General features: G+C 39.3%; 1 protein-coding gene across 7 annotated transcripts in view; it reads right to left on the bottom strand.

The window, feature by feature from the left end:
* UTRN (utrophin) overlaps positions 1 to 20,363 on the bottom strand; it is a 607,443-nt gene that overhangs the window by 131,262 nt on the left and 455,818 nt on the right. For all 7 annotated transcript variants that reach the window (XM_038397679.2, XM_043511144.1, XM_043511142.1 and 4 more), the window contains 4 exons: positions 16,848 to 17,116; positions 14,689 to 14,835; positions 13,165 to 13,243; positions 9,183 to 9,243 (listed from right to left, as the gene is read on the bottom strand). In XM_038397679.2, the coding sequence (XP_038253607.1) occupies positions 9,183 to 9,243; positions 13,165 to 13,243; positions 14,689 to 14,835; positions 16,848 to 17,116 (556 nt within the window). The remainder of the gene's footprint in view (positions 1 to 9,182; positions 9,244 to 13,164; positions 13,244 to 14,688; positions 14,836 to 16,847; positions 17,117 to 20,363) is intronic.

Genomic DNA, 20,363 nt, shown 5'->3' with positions numbered 1-20,363 from the left:
AGATGTAAATTTCCATTTTTTTTAAGTTTGTATGAATATACATTTCCTTAAGTTTCCTTAAGTTTTATTTTTGCATCATCTATATGGAGCCCAATGAAAAATGCATTCAATTTAATGCTTGCTCAAAGAAATCAATTTTTGCCTCTTGTAACCATTTCTCAAAACTTACCACATTTATTACAAACAATAGTGGATTAGTAAATACTGTGAGACTTATATTCTATCCTTCTCCATACGGCTCATTAGTCCCAATCTTTTGGACACATTGTCAAAAAGTTCAAAAATCAACTTTCCTTAAGAGCATTTAGATTCTACAGATGTAGACCTCAGTCACATCCTCAGTTTCAAACACTGTCCACTGAATTCTACTACAATAATTAACCCAAAATGACAGAACTATGGAACAATTTGGTAATATTTTGCATTAAGAAAAGATAAAACAGAAGTTAAATAGGACCAAGAAAAATCTCAAAACCTCTTGGCAACTTGTTTTATGTAATAAAAGATTTGAACAGGAGGAAACAAAGTAACAGACTAAATTGTATATATTAACAAACATGTATGTTCAATTCAACCAAATATTTCCACTGTGCAGTGCATAGAAGCATAAACAACTTCATAAATATGGGCTCTAGAGAACAAATCTCACTTCAAAGGAAACAGAACTTTCTCTCCCCTTCAAAGTACTCCACTGGTTACCTCTTGCTCAAGTAATAGGGGGCCAAAAGGGTTTTGTGCAAACCTCTCTTAGGCACATTACATGTAATTGAATAACTACACAACACCAGAACCAGTATGCACATCAAAATTAGTAAACAAGTAGGAGGGAAAAAAGCCAGCCATAGAACCCTCTTTTTCTTTGAGACATCCCTCTCTGGGCACATAATAGCCTGTTACCATGGGCATCAGACAGGAGACAGAACGCTTCTTATCTCAAAATACAGACGTTTTAAATCATTTTGACACTCTCCTTACTTACAGATCCATTGCAGGCTAAAACACACCCTCCCACCTTCTCAGAGAGAGTTTCCTAATTTGTGAAAAACACTTCCCTTATTTGTGTCATAAAACTTGTGAGGATGTAGTATATTTTCAAAAAAATCATCATCCTAACAGGTGTACTTCTGCAGTATCCCAATTCAAAGGTAAGATTATCTGCAACTCATCTATCACATTCTCACTCTCTGAATATCTCTGACAGATGTCAAACATTGTATCGTACTCTTTGTAAGAGGGTGGCTTGGTCTTAAGGGCTGAATGCTTTGGGCCAGACAACCCTGATTACTGAAAAGGCACACCTGAAAGAGATCTGGTGATTCCTCTATAAAGGAGCAGTAGGTAGATGCAGTGAAGGGGATCTGTTTAGGGAGACCAGAGCAGGAAAAACTGGACACAGGCTGCTGGGAGTGAGTAGGCTCCAGCAGAAGACCTTGGGAATGGAAAATGAGACTATAGACAGGAAAGGCCTGGGAGTGACCCAATGAGAGGGTAAAGAGATGGACTCTGTTTTGGAACACTGAATTTTATTTTCTATGAATAAACCCAGACCTCAAGAAGGGGTGTTGTGAATGGCCCCCCAAAAGGGTGTGTAGTGTATATTTAAGAAGCCCTTTGAGGGGGAAACTGAAGCAAGGAGACACTGACAGGCTATCCTAAGGCTACCAGGGGGCATCAGCAGGTGGCAATTCATTGATGCTCTTATTCTCCCCCTTTTCCAGTTCATTTTTAGCCCTCAACTCAGTCAAAAGAATATCCAGTTTATTAAGCCCCATCTTTTTACATTCAACTCCGACAGTAAAAATGGCACAAGCAGCATGCCTTAGGATATCTCCTTGAGACCATTAATCTTAAATATAACTATTCTTGGAAGACATGGGATGCTGAAAGACATCACTGCCTAGACTCCAGGGCAGCCCTGCTTCTCTTTCTGCTTAAGTTATGTGTTGTATCAGCTCCAGGTTTACACTTCATTTAAAAACCAGACCGTGGCCTAAGCAACCAGAGGAGCCAGCGAACAGAAGCAGCTAACAGGGGAGTTTTGCGAGGGAGTTTGGAGGGAGAGTGTGAGGGGGGGTTAGATAAACTTAATATTTTTTAAACTTCCTTAAACTTAATGCCAAAACCACCCCCTGATAAAAAGAAATCAACAAAAAAGGAATGAGCTGCAGGATTAAAAAAAAGAGAATGTAGGCAGTAGTCCAGCAACAGATTGGGGCTATCCAGTTTAATGCACTCAATGCAGCATGTATGATTACCTGCCCTATGGGCAGGTGGTGTATGTTTGCATTCGGTGCAAGGAGCTCCTGGCTCTCAGAGACCGTGTATGGGCTTTGGAGATCAGAGTGGCTCACCTGGAGGAGAGAGGTATATAGATGAGACTTTCTGGGACACAGCAGAACAGTCCCAACCCCTCGTCTGACAGCCTCTGTGCTGTTGAGGAGGATGAAAGTCTCAGGGAAGGAGAGCATCCAACTGGAGCAGAAGAAAACAATCCCACAGATGAGACCCTCCTTCCAGATGATTCTCATGGTATCCTCTCACACTGAGGATCTCTCTCCAGGGCAGGGAACTCCAGTTATTATAAATAATAAGATGGGTGAACTAGAATGCCTCATATTAAATGAGGAATATGATCGAGGTCTATAAAATCATGACTGGGGTGGAGAAAGTAAAGAAGGAACCGTTATTTACTACTTCTCATAACATAAGAACTAGGGGACGCCAAATGAAATTAACAGGCAGCAGGTTTAAAACAAACAAAAGGAAGTATTTCTTCATACAATGCACAGTCAATCTGTGGAACTCTTTGCCAAAGGATGTTGTGAAGGCCAAGACCATAACAGGATTCAAAAAAGAACTAGATAAATTCATGAAAGATAGGTCCATCAATGGCTATTAGCCAGGATGGGCAGGAATGGTGTCCCTAGCCTCTGTTTGCCAGAAGCTGGAAAAGAGCAACAGGGAATAGAGCTCTTGATGATTATCTGTTCTGTTCATTCCCTCTGGGGCACCTGGCATTGGAAGACAGGATACTGGGATAGATGGACCTTTGGTCTGACCCAGTATAGCCATTCTTATGTTGAATCCAGAAATATCATTAGGAAAATTAAGTGACAAGCTAATCTGTACATCTGTCCAAGAACTGGTTCCTTGTATAAATGGTAATTATTGCAGATGTGAGATTTCTCTCTTGAATTGTACTGTCAAAGCACACGAATTGTTCAATTAAATACGTTTTTAATTATAGTATTATTTTCCCTCTCTTCTCCTAACTAGGTCTGAAAGTAGGGAATGGACATAGTTAAGGGTTAGGGTTATACCAAAAATATATAAATTTAAATCTGGATAAAATGCATCAGCCTGATAATGCCCCAAAAGACAAAATTAAGAATCAGCTTTTTTCTGACACTTTTTTTGTTCTGTTTTCCATAATTCAATACTTCCCTTTCCTGCTGCTGGCAAGTGTAAAGTTTGGAGACTGTTTGCAGTGAGTAAATAAGGTAATTGCCAAGGAAATATGGCCTGGCAGATTGTGAAGCTATAAATGTTTAGCATTCTTCAGCATGGTTTTAAAAAATAAATAAAATCTGTCAATTAAATATCAGATCGTTCTACTTTTTTTTTCAAGGCATAAATATCAAGGCAGTCTGCATAAAGCTGATAGTAAAGAAAAAGCTCTGCAAAAGCCTTCTTGTAGGGGCAGTGGGTGAATTTTCTATTTCAATTGCTTTGGCCTTGTTTATTAAAACCAACCTTTATAAAAATAGACAAATGATGAATAAAATCTAGTGGGGCCATTAAAAAACTCTTCAGTTCACTGCCTACACTTGACCATTCCCCTTTTATAATGCTGTCTTAATGATTATTGAATGATGCTAGTGCTTTGTCTAAAAATCCTGACTGCCCACATTCACAACTCCAACTATGTCCACAGATCTGTGGGGCTGCCAGATTAAAGTAACTGTTTTGCCTGCTTTGCGATCATCCTTGTTGAATCTTTTTAAAAAAATCCTCTGCTTTATTACATAAAACATGTGATTTTATTTATATCAGCTAAATCTTTGTTAGCAAACTCTTCTCTTTGGCCAGCTCTGATAATTTTATTCTCTTTTTATGTTGTATTCCACCAAAGTAATTAACAAGATATGACCGGAAAGACTCAATACTCTGAATTTCTTAAGCAAGGATCTACATAGTTGGTCCAGACTCAAATAACGTGTAGCCTACTTTTGAAATATATATGCTATATATGTTTAAATTGTTTCTCTTTGCCAATCAAAAAAGTGCATTAAATTGCAAAGTGATGCACTCAAAAAAGGCAGGAAATGCAAGGATCATGTTGCCAATGCAACTGTATCTCGCTGCTTTCATCCCCCTCCCCCCCGATATGTATGCATTATTATACATTAACTCTAATATAAGCTTTCATATGAGATGCCTGCCTCATTCAGCGAGCAGGCGGGGGAACCCCCCAAATGCATAGAGTACGCTAAATAACAAAAAAGAAAAGAAAAGAAAAAAGATTAAGGGAGAGAGGTAGCAAGCTGTGCAGTTAGCTAACAGACACCACTATGCTCTGTCATAAGCTGCAGACAGGTTGAGAAGGAACTGGAGAGGCAGCAGGTACACCTTTGCCCCAGAGCACAATGGAGAGGAGGGTGCAGGCATGGACCTGCAGAACTGGTGATGAAAATCTCCAGTTAAGGGTGCATGGGTTCGCAGATATCCTCTTGAGGAGCAGCCATAGGGACATTACTCAAAGAAGAACACCAAATATTAATTTTGGTGAGGGAGAGACCCATGATGCTACTATAATGATTGGTTTCAGAGTAGCAGCCGTGTTAGTCTGTATTCGCAAAAAGAAAAGGAGTACTTGTGGCACCTTAGAGACTAACAAATTTATTTGAGCATAAGCTTTCGTGAGCTACAGCTCACTTCATCGGATGCATTTGGTGGACAAAACAGAGGGGAGATTGATATACACACAGAGAACATGAAACAATGGGTTTATCATACACACTGTAAGGAGAGTGATCACTTAAGATAAGCCATCACCAGCAGCGGGGGGGGGGGGGGGGGAGGAAAATCTTTCATGGTGACAAGCAAGGTAGGCTATTTCCAGCAGTTAACAAGAATATCTGAGGAACAGTGGGGGGTGGGATGAGGTGGGGGGGAGAAATAACATGGGGAAAGTTTTACTTTGTGTAATGACTCATCCATTCCCAGTCTCTATTCAAGCCTAAGTTAATTGTATCCAGTTTGCAAATTAATTCCAATTCAGCAGTCTCTCGTTGGAGTCTGTTTTTGAAGCTTTTTTGTTGAAGTATAGCCACTCTTAGGTCTGTAATCGAGTGACCAGAGAGATTGAAGTGTTCTCCAGCTGGTTTTTGAATGTTATAATTCTTGATGTCTGATTTGTGTCCATTCATTCTTTTACGTAGAGACTGTCCAGTTTGACCAATGTACATGGTAGAGGGGCATTGCTGGCACATGATGGCATATATCACATTGGTACACGCGCAGGTGAATGAGCCTCTGATAGTGTGGCTGATGCGATTAGGCCCTACGATGGTGTCCCCTGAATAGATATGTGGACAGAGTTGGCAATGGGCTTTGTTGCAAGGATAGGTTCCTGGGTTGGTGATTCTGTTGTGTGGTGTGTGGTTGCTGGTGAGTATTTGCTTCAGATTGGGGGGCTGTCTGTAAGCAAGGACTGGCCTGTCTCCCAAGAGCTGTGAGAGTGATGGGTCGTCCTTCAGGATACGTTGTAGATCCTTGATGATGCGTTGGAGAGGTTTTAGTTGGGGGCTGAAGGTGATGGCTAGTGGCGTTCTGTTATTTTCTTTGTTGGGCCTGTCCTGGAGTAGGTGACTTCTGGGTACTCTTCTGGCTCTGTCAATCTGTTTCTTCACTTCAGCAGGTGGGTACTGTAGTTGTAGGAATGCATGATAGAGATCTTGTAGGTGTTTGTCTCTGTCTGAGGGGTTGGAGCAAATGCGGTTATATCATAGAGCTTGGCTGTAGACAATGGATCGTGTGGTATGATCTAGATGAAAGCTAGAGGCATGTAGGTAGGAATAGCGGTCAGTAGGTTTCCGATATAGGGTGGTGTTTATGTGACCATTGCTTATTAGCACCAGAGTGTCCAGGAAGTGGATCTCTTGTGTGGACTGGTCCAGGCTGAGGTTGATGGTGGGATGGAAATTGTTGAAATCATGGTGGAATTCCTCAAGGGCTTCTTTTCCATGGGTCCAGATGATGAAGATGTCATCAATGTAGCACAAGTAGAGTAGGGGCATTAGGGGACGAGAGCTGAGGAAGCGTTGTTCTAAGGCAGCCATAAAAATGTTGGCATACTGTGGGGCCATGCGGGTACCCATCGCAATGCCGCTGATTTGAAGGTATACATTGTCCCCAAATGTGAAATAGTTATGGGTGAGGACAAAGTCACAAAGTTCAGCCACCAGGTTAGCAGTGACATTATCGGCGATACTGTTCCTGATGGCTTGTAGTCCATCTTTGTGTGGAATGTTGGTGTAGAGGGCTTCTACATCCATAGTGGCTAGGATGGTGTTTTTAGGAAGATCACCAATGGACTGTAGTTTCCTCAGGAAGTCAGTGGTGTCTCAAAGATAGCTGGGAGTGCTGGTAACGTAGGGCCTGAGGAGGGAGTCTACATAGCCAGACAATCCTGCTGTCAGGGTGCCAATGCCTGAGATGATGGGGCGTCCAGGATTTCCAGGTTTATGGATCTTGGGTAGCAGATAGAATACCCCAGGTCGGGGTTCTAGGGGTGTGTCTGAGCGGATTTGTTCTTGTGCTTTTTCAGGGAGTTTCTTGAGCAAATGCTGTAGTTTCTTTTGGTAACTCTCAGTGGGATCAGAGGGTAAAGGCTTGTAGAAAGTGGTGTTGGAGAGCTGCCTAGTAGCCTCTTGTTCATACTCCGACCTATTCATGATGACGACAGCACCTCCTTTGTCAGCCTTTTTGATTATGATGTCAGAGTTGTTTCTGAGGCTGTGGATGGCATTGTGTTCTGCATGGCTGAGGTTATGGGGCAAGCGATGCTGCTTTTCCACAATTTCAGCTAGTGCACGTCGGCGGAAGCACTCTATGTAGAAGTCCAGGCTGCTGTTTCGACCTTCAGGAGGAGTCCACCCAGAATCCTTCTTTTTGTAGTGTTGGTAGGAAGGTCTCTGTGGGTTAATATGTTGGTCAGAGGTGTGTTGGAAATATTCCTTGAGTCGGAGACGTCGAAAATAGGATTCTAGGTCACCACAGAACTGTATCATGTTCGTGGGGGTGGAGGGGCAAAAGGAGAGGCCCCGAGATAGGACAGATTCTTCTGCTGGGCTAAGATATAAGCTATAATGATTGAGAGTGAGCCCCACAGTGCTCCTTCCTGTCAAGAGAAGGTGATGAGGCTCACAAAGCAGCCCAGATGACGTAGCTGTGAGGTATGAGGAGCCTCTACGGGAATCTCATAGCTGCTGGTGTCACAGAGGACCAAGCACCACAAAATCCAGCATTAAATTGTAGGTTGGAAGAAGATGCACCAGTGACTTCTCCCCCTCCTAGCTAGAGATACAAAGCAGAGAAGAAGGGACAAGCAAACCCAGAATGAGAGAGGCAATTTGAGAGATGCGGGGGGAGGAAGGGATCCCTTCCACCCCCTCAAAATATGCATAGCTTGGCAGAACCTCTATCAGTACTAAACCTCTTTACCCCCAAATGCTCCAGCCATTGGAGGATGAGTGAGTGTGAGCAAGGATGAGTCAGTGTGAGCAAGGACAGTGGCAGCCAAACTCACTTCTTCAAGCATTTAACTTCCCTGCACACCCACCACTGCAGAGATGGTTGCACCAGTTTTGCAGCTGCCTGAAGCAGGGTAGCCTTTTGAAGCACTGCAGAAAGGGAGAGGAGCTATAGACTATGCTTTTTCAGTCTCTTCCTTCTCTCCTCAGCTCCTCTCCCCCATCCTGGGCACGAAGGAAGGAATCTCCTACTCTAAGGAAGAGTAGGAAAGGCTGGGCAAACACAGAGAGACAAAGAAATAGTACAATTAACTTCATATTTAGAACCCCCAAATATTTCTAAAATAGTTTTTAGTGAGACACTGAATGTGAGCTCTACAGATAAACGACAATGTCATGTACTGCAGCATAAAGGTTTTGATGGCACTGGTTTGGGATGACCTACGATGCTCACTCATAGATATGCTACAATGAGGAGTAATATGGCCTTCCAAACAGACGCTGACAACATTTTGCATGGACTTTCCCCCACTCAGAACTAAAACAAACTACTACTGGTTTGGTTTAAAATGGCTGGGCATTGGATATTCCAAAATAGCATTTATCCCTTTTGCAAACAGCTGCTGGTTTCCTGATAGAGCCATGATCTTTGTCCTTCTAGCATAAGGGAGAAAGTACAGGTATATAAACATCATTATATAAGAAAACTGATACAGTTAACGATTGCGAATGATTTTTTCCATTAGAACACACTGAATGTCTCCACAAAGAACTATTTCCATTATTTACAATTTATTCAGCAAATAGGTTAATTTTATGCCAGGTTGCTATTTCAAAAGCAAAGAAAAAAACTAGGAGAACAGGAAAAGAGGAAGGATCAGCCAGATGGCTATGCATATAGGAGCTCTGAACAAAAAGAAAAACAACACATTTTCAACTGTAAACCATTTACTTTTTCTTTGTAAAAATTAGTCACTACAAAAATGCTTCTCAACTATGGACTTTGTCATTAAATGATTGAGAGTAGATATACCATGTATTCAGACTTTTACAGAAAAACAATCTCCCTCCCCCCTTTTCTCTATGCATTAGGCTTTGAATGAACAAGGTTCTTAAACATGTGCCGAACTTTAAGGACATGAGTAGCCCTATTGGCTTCAAGGGCACTATTCATGTGCTTAAAGACAAGAATAAATGCTTAAATAACCTTGCTGAATCAGAGCTTCTATGCTGGATGATTTGTATACATTTGTATATGAGTGCTCATATTGTAGAAAAAATATATAACACATACAGCATGATACATTAAGCAGTGAGTATGCTGGTAACATTTCTACTAATATTGTAACATTAGGTTCATATCAGGCTTAGCTCACAAAACTCTTTGCTTTCTTTAGTGCAGCGAAATGAGAATCAACGCCAACTTACTTGATGTAATAGGGCACTTTGTTATGTGAAACAGATCTCTGCCATGGAAGTTGAACTGAAGCTGGGGAGAAAAACACAGGAGGTGGTGATTAGTCAGCACTTGTCTTAAAAACATGATTTCTTTTTACATTTAAGCCCTCTTATAATAAATTAAGTGGAAAAGGCTCTAATTTTCCAGTCAGGCTTTCAGTAATTCAGCTGGAGAAAACCATGGTAATATATCAGGGTGGTGTTATCCATCTATTTGATGCCAAGCAAGAAATAAAATAAACAAATATGGTGATTCCATTTCAAAGAAGGATAATAAATTGTAGCCTAGTAAGCCATCCACTCAGAAGCAGGCTAAGGAGGTATTTTAAAACTTTTTCCTATTTGCAACAATGAGTTTCAGAAATTACAAGCAATTTCAGTTTTGGAAATATGGGCCTCCACTACCATAATTAATACACTACAATATAATAAAAAAGAAAAATAATAACTACACTATTAGTTATTTTCCTCAGCTCCTGTTTGCAATCCAAATTAACATTGATTAATGTTCTGTGAAATACACAAAATATTAGACTGATTCCCATGCTCCTGGAGACAGTAATCTGTGCAAAATTTATATAAATCTGACAGCAAAAAAGGTAATCTGTAAAGTCAGGTTGCCTATAACACATCCACAGATAAGAGATACAAAACTTACAATACAGTACAACCCTGTTTTTCTAAAAGTCTCAGGAGACACCAGAAATCTTTAGATGAAGAGTGAGGATAGGTGGCAGATTATCTTCAAAGTGGCCACATGCTGGGCATCCCTGTATACATATTCTATACCTCCCCATGCCACATGCTTTATATCTCCCTAGAGGACATAACCAAACTGGTGTTTGGGTAAACAGTTTCTACTGTATAGGAAATTCACTTCATCATATTCACTGTGGAAGCAAATGACATTTGTTCTTGAAAGAATAATAAGGAATAATTAACCAATTAACCAGCACAATGAGACGAATTTATATTCAACACACAAGTCACACTTAGACCCCGAAAGTTAGGCATCAAGCCCCATATTTAAACATCTAGGCAAGTGGGATGAAAATTCTGTCTACATTGTACAGAGTTAATAAATTAATTTACTAAACAGATTAACTGGGGCAAAAATATGAATTTATGAAAAAAGTCTACATTTTTATATGGTATTGAAAGAATTAAGCAAAAATTCTCTGCCACCTGTCAAGGGGAAAAAATGTATCCATATTTTAATAAGTGTTGCTAATTTGTAAGAAAAAAAGTTACATGACCAAGCAATTTTTATTTTCTCATAATTTGAAACAAAGAAAATAGTAGGGCTTGTATTTTAAGGATTTGTAGTGTGAAGGAGAGAAAGAGTGAAATCTCATGGATAGGCCAAGATCGCAGACAACTTTAGAAATATGTTGCTTTCAGACCTTCATTTCCTAATATTGTTAGTGATTGCCATTGGTTTCTGCGGTACTATTATTTCAATGATGTTAGGTAACTGAGAAGATTAGCCCCCTCTGAATTTTGCTCAGATTTGACTTATTAGTTATGAGTGACTGCAGATATTCTGCACTGGCAGGCAGAGAGTCTTGATAATATAACAGATTTATCTCTAATTCCTGTGGATCAAGTGATACCACACTTATTTAGAACCATACTCAATAAAAACATTGTCCATTTTCTGTGCTGCATGAACCTGTGTAAAGATGATTTTTTTAAATCATTATTTATGGGTGGAAGATGAACAGAATAATTATTCGCAAAAAGAAAAGGAGTACTTGTGGCACCTTAGAGACTAACTCTCTAAGGTGCCACAAATACTCCTTTTCTTTTTGTGAATAATTATTCTGTTAGTCTCTAAGGTGCCACAAGTACTCCTTTTCTTTTTGCGAATACAGATTAACATGGCTGCTACTCTGAAATCTGTTATTATGCAAGAATAATTATTGATTCTGTGCCCCAGTACGAATACTGAAGATATTAGTAAAAGGTTGGATGCAGTTGAGGGAAGCATTGAAGAGGGCGGCTGAAGGCTTTGGTTGAAAAGTACAGCAGGCTGAGTCAGAAAGCATATGCAGATAACAACTGACTGACATTAATCTATTCTTTTAAGAATACAAAAGATGAACTACAGAGTTGTGGAACTGTGGACCTGTAAAATAAATTAAAATGAATAAAAAAATCAAGCTAGTATTTCTGAAAGCTTTGAGACAGTAGCATGGGTTTCTTTTAGGGAATTATGGATTATAAAATATTCTGAGGTTGGGTTATTTTATACTCATCTACATTAAGGATGGCTAAAGTTGGCCAACATGAGCATAAACTGTAAGGAGCCCAAGGATTCCAAGTTGAGAAAGGATGCAATTAGATTGCAGGTGTCTGCCCTCTAATAAAATGTTGGTGGGATGACAGAAATAGATCAGGGAAGAGCTGGAGCATGGGTTGGGGCAACCTATTGAAATTGCTTCAAGCTGTCCTCTGTGTCAGGTTGTCCTTTGTAGAACAGGAGTGACTAGTGTTTCAGGATTGACTGCCAATCCCCGAAAGGGACATTCCTCAAGAACAAAGCTGAGGCATGCCGGTAAGGCAGCTTGAGGATGCTTCTTTAGTTGTACTAATTCTAAGACTAAACAGAGTCCTTGAGTTTCCCAGGCATTTCCCGGTACTATTGAGGTATTTTATTTACTAATTTGTGCAAAAAAGGTGTTAAGTGGCTCTGTTCTCAGGGTCACCGTTGAAGTAACTGGCAGGACTTAGAGGTGCCAGCTGGTCTGCAAATAGATCCCATTTTGGAGGAATTGCTCTAAAAATCTTTGTGCTATGTGTGACCTGTATTTTTGAATTAAATGTATGACACTCCACCTCTTTCACCAGGCTCTTTATTTCGAATGCACTTGTGGGTTTGAAATGAGAATATGGCTGTTACATTTCCTGAAAAACAGACAATAGATATCGTGGGCTTTTGAAATTATTTTAGGGTATTTGGCTTGTCAGCTGACAAGATGCTCCTAGTATTATATCATGTATCAGCACACAATACATTGAGATCTATGGAATCAAAAGTGGAATATAAGAGTTAAGTCATTTATATGACACTATCCGCCCATCTCAAAGCACCTGAGGAGAATACATGACAAAGAGCTATGATTATTATTGCAGTGTTCATCTAAAAACTAGAGACAGGCCTGAATTAACACCTTATATCTAAACATACTTGAACTTCGGGGGTGCTTGTGGGTGAGAGAAAGATTCAGAAACTGAACATGGATCTTTATTCCATAGTTCCATTATGTTTCCATACTGGATCAAATGTTGGCCATGAATCTGAAAATTCCATAAATACTTGGGGGTTCCAGATCTAAATTTCTAAAAACTCAGTACATGGCAATAAATAAATAAAATTGTCTCTCCAAAGAAGGAGGAAATTTTTTTGGACTTTTCCCCCTTATTTGAAATTCTGAAAACACAGAGCATGTTATACAATGAAACTTTTGATTAGTATGGGTTTTTTTTGTTTTTTATTTTTTAAACAAAGTTTGACCAGCAATTGTCTTGTATCAGTTTGGTAACTAAGACTAGAGGTAAAGATAACTGAATGAAAAGAATATAGATATCAGAGGGCAAAAGGACAAGAACTGACATGTATGACACTCTCTCTATATAAAAAATAGATGCTTGGTGGAGAAAAGCAGCAAAACCTGCAAACAAAGAATGAGTGGTTAGAAAGGTAGGAGTAGAACCATTGTGCATGGAGACACTTAGGTGATCCATGAGGATGGAATAGTATAGAGGGCTGAAGTGAAATGAAGAAGAATGAGGAGGAAGAGGGAATCGACCCAGCTGAAACAACGAAGTAGTTAACTACAAGGAAGATAAACTTCCTGATGTTACGGGTCAGTTAAGGGTATCATTATCAGAGAGGTGACTGGAGAGAAAACTACCGTCTCAAATTTATCAATTAATTATTAGCACTTACTGGAGAGAAAATGTTGAGATGTAGGGCCAAAATCCTGGTGTGCTTCCTGTAGCAGTTTAAGGCGATCCTCTACAGATACCTATACACAAACAAACAAACAAAAAAATTAACAAGGTTTCTTATTTATTTCATAAAGCAGGAGTCACAATAAAAATATTGGTTTGCATTCAATTCCAAATAAATTTCATGCGTCTTCTAGATTTATTTATTCTCAGTTCATTTACATCCACTGTTTTTCTTTTTAAAAGCAAGGTAATGTTGCACTTGTGTAAGCAATGCAGATCAATAATGAACAACAGAAGTTTCATGGTGACTAAAGTTGTCCATTAAAATTTCTGTTTTATTTCTCCCCATTTCTCTTGTCCAACTATCTGTAGTCAGCAGGCCTGACTTTGATCGTATCAATCTTACAGCTGCCTTTACAAGATGGGACCATTCTGGAGCATGCTGCTTCACTGGCTGACAGGATTGGCCAGACTTCCTTCTGGTTTACTAATTAAACTTCATTAAGCACATGCAGCAGGGGCTTGGCTGCTTAACTAATTCTCTTTAAGGCAGAAAATCATTCCAACACCAAATTACATTTTGAGAGACAAGGAGGGATGCTTCAGAAATGTTAATAACTTTGCTTCCCAGGACAGCTTGTTTTGAGCCTAGTAGCCCAGCAGCTTACATCCAAACTCTGCAGGTTCCCAGCAACAAAGATAAAGGAGATATATTTTTTTCCCCTCTTTCAAAACATTTTGATTTCCCCAATTCCTTCTTTATGTGGCAAGAGATAGAGTCTGAGATTTGGGACAATCAAAATTAACAGAAGTGGATTGACAAAAAAAATACCATAAAAGATAGTGGTTCAAGGGGGGGGCAGATTAAAAGATTGGTAAACTGATAAATAAATTAAGAATCCTCATTATTTCATTTAGCATAAAACTGTAAATGAACTAAATAGATACACAGGTTCTGCCTTACCAGTCCCAGACCACTGAAGCACCAGTGAAATATAAACCATATGAATCCACTCTAGACCCTTCAAGCATGTTTTGTTATCCTAAACCTTCACTTTCTTTCCCCCACCCCATGGTCACAGACCTATCAGTATTCACATTATTCATGAAAAATTCTCTATGGAAATTGGACATTTAAAAAAAAATAAACTTTTACACGGATGGCAACACAGCAGAAATATATGTGCCAACTTTCAAAAGTTTCAATAACTATGATTTATGGAGTTATTTCAGTGCTTACAAATTGGTACAAATATTGCTATCACACAGATGAAAAAAATAAGATGTAGTCTCTAAAGAATAATGCAGTCCCTTCAGTGAGTGAACTGCTGAGAGAGCAGAAAAGGGAGACTATCAGTCAAGACAGTGAAGGAAAGACAGCTCCTTTCATTGCTTTTTGCCACTATGGTAACAGAGTCAATAGAGCAATAAGCGAAAAATAGTAATAATTTGTTTTGTAAGAGAAAAAGAAGAGTACTGCTGAAGCACTTCCCCCTTCAGGGAAAGGAGGAGGGCATACCTGTAAAAGTTTCCAGCGCATATTAAGGTCATCCAGCTGGCGAGACATCTTTAAAGATGGATGAAGGTCAAGTGGAGATAGCTGACTAGATAAATCATTCACTGTTTTAACTTTCAAGTTGATTGGTGCAATCTCTTCTCTGAAAGCCTGATAGGAAAAACACACACACACACACACTTGGCTTGACCACCATCTTACAGAACAGAATAAAAGCTTGCATGTCAAAGAAAAAATAGTTACATTTGGTTGACACTGACACGGCAGTATAAAGTGGCTATGCTAAACAAGAGTATACAGAGGAGATAATCAGCACTATCTCTGGAGGAAAGTCTATTTACTTAAATAGTCTGACTGTAAAGGATTCTACCCAGTTGTATTATTTGACTTTAAATCCACTCCTGTACACAGGGCCCATATAAAGCCTACTTACATCCCACTTAAGCCATCAAAATAGGCCTTAAATAAGTTTTTAGGAGTGCATAGGGCTTGTATGGTCATTCTGCAGAAAGGTAGATTTCATCCAATACTGCAATATTCTACAGTGAGTTTTAGTAATACTAGTTCACATAAAAGATTCTTAAACCAAATTTATTGAATAAACCTGACTATTGTTCCCTAATCAAAAGCTGCTGGCAAAATCTTTATTCAAATACCTCATTACTGAATTAGCAAACAAGAGGCAATGCATCTTCCAAGGAAAAGGAATAGAATACTTTACGGGATTCAGATTGTACAGTTAAAACAATTATGATTTAAAAAAAAGAAAAGAGGTTTTCTGAATCAAACTAAACTAAATATAACATTAAAAAGTAAAAGTTTTAGTTATGGTTGAAAATATGCATTAAATGCCTTTCTTGCTGTGAGCAGGTAAAGGTAATTGTTTGATGCTGTGAAGAGCTTGACTAAATGTCACTGAACAAGCCAATAACAACTAGAAAAAGAGAAAGGTTTTTTGGACAATCCAATTATTCCCTACCTTCCCTGAAACTATCCCTAATCAGTCCCATTCACAGGGGACATTTACTCGCAAGAGGGGAAATTTTAGTTTGTGGGCTGCCAACAGTCCCCCACAACTCTACCAGATCTTTCTGCTTTCCACAACAATGAAAATTTAATAGACTTTGCTTTACCCTCCTTTGCAAAAATGACATCAAGATATGACAAACCGTTTCTTAACACAAGAACAAAGCTATTCCCTGCAGCATGCGAGAGCTTGGTTTACTATCTATATGAAAATGGGAAAGGGGGAGGAATGTATGCATTACTCTTCTTAAATCAACTGCCATCTGGATATAAATCAGCTTTGACTGTGTTTGACTCAAAGTTTCTAGGTTCCATTGAACCTGAAAATCTGAGCAAAACTTCAGAGGATGGAGGTGTAAAGCCCTACTCATGTATGTATAAACACCAGTGAAGTGAAGCAGTCAGATATACTACTTACATAGTACCATACATGCACATAATTATTTGCAATTCATATAAAGATGGAATCTTTTTTGCAAATGTTTACATGCTAAGATGATTGATCCTTTCATGAGTAACTTTACATGCTAAAGTCAGAAGTAAACCTGTGCATTTGACATGGCTTTGATCAGTGTGTATTGTGCGTGCTTGTATGTTGGAACTGAAAGATTTTTTTGTGAAGCTGAGGAGTCTGAGTGTTTCCGAGTATGACATTTCGGTACTAAGGAATATGAAATGAAGTTAAGTGACAATTATAGCTGTTGCCTTAATTAGCAATTTCCTTGAAGTTTAATAATTGTGTTATAGGACATGTCCTGGAGCAAACTTAATTATAAGGCCTTGTCCATACTGTAGGCGGCATGTTGGGTATGCTTATCTAGTGAAAAGCAGTCTATGTCCACACTGCTGCTCGTAGCTACATGCGGCAGTGAAAGGCTCTGGCGGGGGAGGCAGCTCCCCGATACTAGAGCCTTTCACTGCGGTGAGGAAAGGCTGTGGCAGAGGGGAGGCAGCAAGGAAGGGCTTTAGCAGTGAGGAACTGCTAGAGTGTTTCCCTGCTGCGGACCCACTGCCAGAGCCTTTCCTTACTGCTGGAGCCTTTCCCTATAGTAGGGAAAGGTTCTGGCTCTGGGGAGGCAGTAGATCACTACACTGCTAAAAACAGTTGTTATATTCACATAGAATTTCATGCTTACTGTAGTTTTCTCAATGTGTTCCTGCAATGAGTCAATCAGTAAATCTCCTACTGGTTTCCAGCCATTTCGCACATTCTCAGCCTCTTTCAAGTCAGCATCAAGGTCGTCCATGGCACACTGCAAGTCTTTTAGTTTCTCTAACGCTTTGTCCACTAGCTTCTGCCAGTTGTTGGCACTGGCATTCAGGCTCTCCCATTTCTCTTTCACCTCTGAAGACTGCTTGCGCATAGCTTTGGCAATTCTCTGTGCTTTCTCCTCAGGGGTCAACTCTGCAGTGAAAAGGTGGTTTCAGGATTTAGAATTTTTTTAAAAAAAAAAAAAATTGCTGTTCATTTTTGGTTGAACAGATTTAATTCTGTATGAGGACCCCATTCAATAAGACGTCCAGCCAATTCAGAGCTCATCATAACCCAGCAGATTTTTCTTTAAGTAAATCAACAATTTTTCTTTAAGTAAATCACCAATAAAATAAAATGGGAAACAAACTTTATTCTTAAAGAACAACATGGCTAGGATAATTGCTAAGAAATTCATCCTCATTTCCATTAATTACAAAAAGCAAGAGCCTAGGACTGACTGTTGTCGTTTAGGGTACCTCTGGAATCTGCAAGAGTCATCTGCAAGGTGTGCCACCTCCTTTTCCCAGTTCATGAACCTCTGCCCCAACCGAAATCTTTCTTCTCTCTTAACTCTCTATTAAAGTGAATCACATTTTCTCAGTTTCACACCTTAAATATTTCTGCAGCTCCGCAACAGTGATTTAAATGTTAATGCCCCACTTAAACAGTCATATAAATGGAGTACTGCAAAGTTAGAGCTGCACAACAAAACCAAAAACAAAACCAGGATTCCTAACCAAAATGACGGAGTTGAGATTTCGATGCACATTCCTCATTGATTTCAATGCTTTATGTCTAAATCCTCTAAGCAGCTTTGAAAATTGCATCCAGGATCCCCAGAAAAATCCCATTTATGTCAATGGAGACCTGTTACAACTCAGCAAACAAAGCTGAAGGTAGGATAAATATGGCAAGGATGGGTGCCTTAGTCTTAAGGAGATAAAATGGATGATGACACTGATTATGTCTGGAAGCTTTTGTTTAAATCCCACTCAGAGTCAAGACCTGAGCATGCATAGCATTATCTGACATTACTGTAACTTACAAACACAGTGTCTGAAGTTTCACGCTCTGACAGTATGTGTTAAGTACACATATGATGGATCTCTTCCTTGTTATAAACAATTGGTGGGAGCCTGATAGGTGGTCTACTAGCAGCACAATGTACTGACATACAGGAGTTCCAAACTTGGGACTGAGCAATGGCTCTCATTTTCTAGAACAGGGACCGAAAGTGCACTCAGCTTGTAAAGAGAAGGCAAATCTCCATTTCACACTCAAACAAGACCTTTTGGCTGGCACTCAGAGTGGCCTCCATGACCTCTGGTAATAGCTTCATCCAGCCTCTTTCATCTGAGGGAACGCTGCTGTCACAGTGACTGAAACAAATAAAGTAACTCCCAGAGGACCCCTCTTTCCTGCAAGAGACCCCCCCCTCCACACACACACACAATTTCTGCAGGCACATAAATACTTGGAACAGCAGAAGAAAATTATGGTGCATAAACCAAAACACACACACATACACACACAATGTTACATGCACATAAAAATAAGCTAAATGCTATTACACTCATGCCTTTATACAAATAAGCAGCAGCATTTTAGGAACATTTCATCTATGCAGTTTTAACCATTAAAGGTGAATGTTGTCTATAAATATAAGAGTGCCATTTATGAAAAAAATAACAGCTGCATTTTTATTGAAAGAGATCAAATGAGTCAAATAACCTTCCATCTAGTGGTGGGTAGCCATTAAAAATATCTTTATAACTGACTTGGCTTATCAATCAGCCAAGAAATTGTTTTTCTTTGTAAAAAAGAAACAAAGGGAACAAGTTTTTCCTTCTTTGAAGGACCAAATGTTATAATCAAAAGTATATTATCATGATGGAAAAAATATATGCTATTAATATGCCTCTAATGAAGGTGAATACTAATCAGTTTGTTACCCCCGGTCTCTAACACTTGCAACCTTGCTGGGGATAATTAACACAAAAGAAACTTGTAAAAAATTCAAGTCCGTACTATTCATATTTTAGCTGAGAAACGCAGACATCCTTAACTAGGGGTAAGAGTGGATGGAAGGACTTGGTTTAGATTTAAAAAAGAATTGCTATTAGCCCATTTTGTGAAGTTTGAAAAACTTGTTTATTTATTGCCCCTTCTTTGTTTTGGTACACACAAGAGTGGAAATACCAACAGCGTCTATTTGACAACAGCTGAAGGCAGAAGTACTTGAAGTTTTGTGAAAACCCCTGTTTTCCTATGATTTTTTTTTTAACAAAATGCCATGACAAAGCCTTGTTGGAAACTGCAAAACAGCTTGCAAGAAATTTTATTGCTGACTACGGAAACAAAATAAGGAAGGGAGCTAAAAAAAATTCAACAGAACATGCACAACAGTGGAGCCAGAGGCTAATAGGTAGACTGGAAATAAGGCGTAAAGTTTTAACAGTAAAGGTGTGACAGACTGTACCCCTGTATTCATCCCTTGAACACTATTGTGATAATTTTTGTACAAAGTATGCCTTGAGTGGTATCATTTGAAAACTATAATTGCTGACCATTATTATCTTGGTAAATTATGTGTGGTAACATTAGATGTAAAGTTATAAGATTTCACTGTGTAGTGTTACTTAAACATTTTCCAAGTCTGGGGAATGGCCAAACCAGTTCCTCTGAGACAAAGGGCAAGCTGATGCCTCAGCCAGGTCTAAACAAGGTCAATGGGCCATTAGCTGCTAAACGGTCATTCTTTGGCACGAAAGGGGGCATGCGGGAGAATTTGCATTTTAGCAAAGAAACAGCATGGGGTTCCTGTCCATGCAGACTTTTTGTCTCCTGAATCTCATCCGGAAATAACTCTCAAAGGAGAGAGAGGACTATAAAAAAGCCACCACAAGAGCCCCTCCTCCTCCTCTCTGTCCATCTATTCACTGCAGCAGAGGGAAGGCGCTGCCTTTACTCAGGTACTGGATGTATCACTTGATGATTGCCCATTTTGTTCATTCCCTCTTAAGCACCTGGCACTGGCCACTGTCGGCAAACAGGATACTGGGCTAAATAGACCATTGGTCTGACCCAGTATGGCCAATCCTATGGGTCCTGACCTAAGAAGTTTGGCCAGTAATAATGTTGAGAACTTGTGGTGAGAAAAACTTTGCATAGAATTTAACGTAGTTTGTTAAGTTAGATACTAGTTGTGTTTTAAATTTATTTTTCTTGTAACTATTTCTGACTTTTATGCCTCATTACTGTATTTGCTTAAAATCTATTACTTTGTAGTTAATAAACTTGTTTTATTGTTTTTATCTAAACCAGTGTGTTTGAGAAACTCGATTTAGGATAACAGGATTTGTGCATATCATTTCAATTAATAAAATGATGGACTTTA

This window comes from Dermochelys coriacea, chromosome 3 (genome assembly GCF_009764565.3).
Source record: "Dermochelys coriacea isolate rDerCor1 chromosome 3, rDerCor1.pri.v4, whole genome shotgun sequence".
Lineage (NCBI taxonomy): Eukaryota > Metazoa > Chordata > Testudines > Dermochelyidae > Dermochelys > Dermochelys coriacea.
The sequence above is the reverse complement of the archived record's forward strand: the minus strand, read 5'-3'. Positions and strand labels throughout refer to the sequence as shown.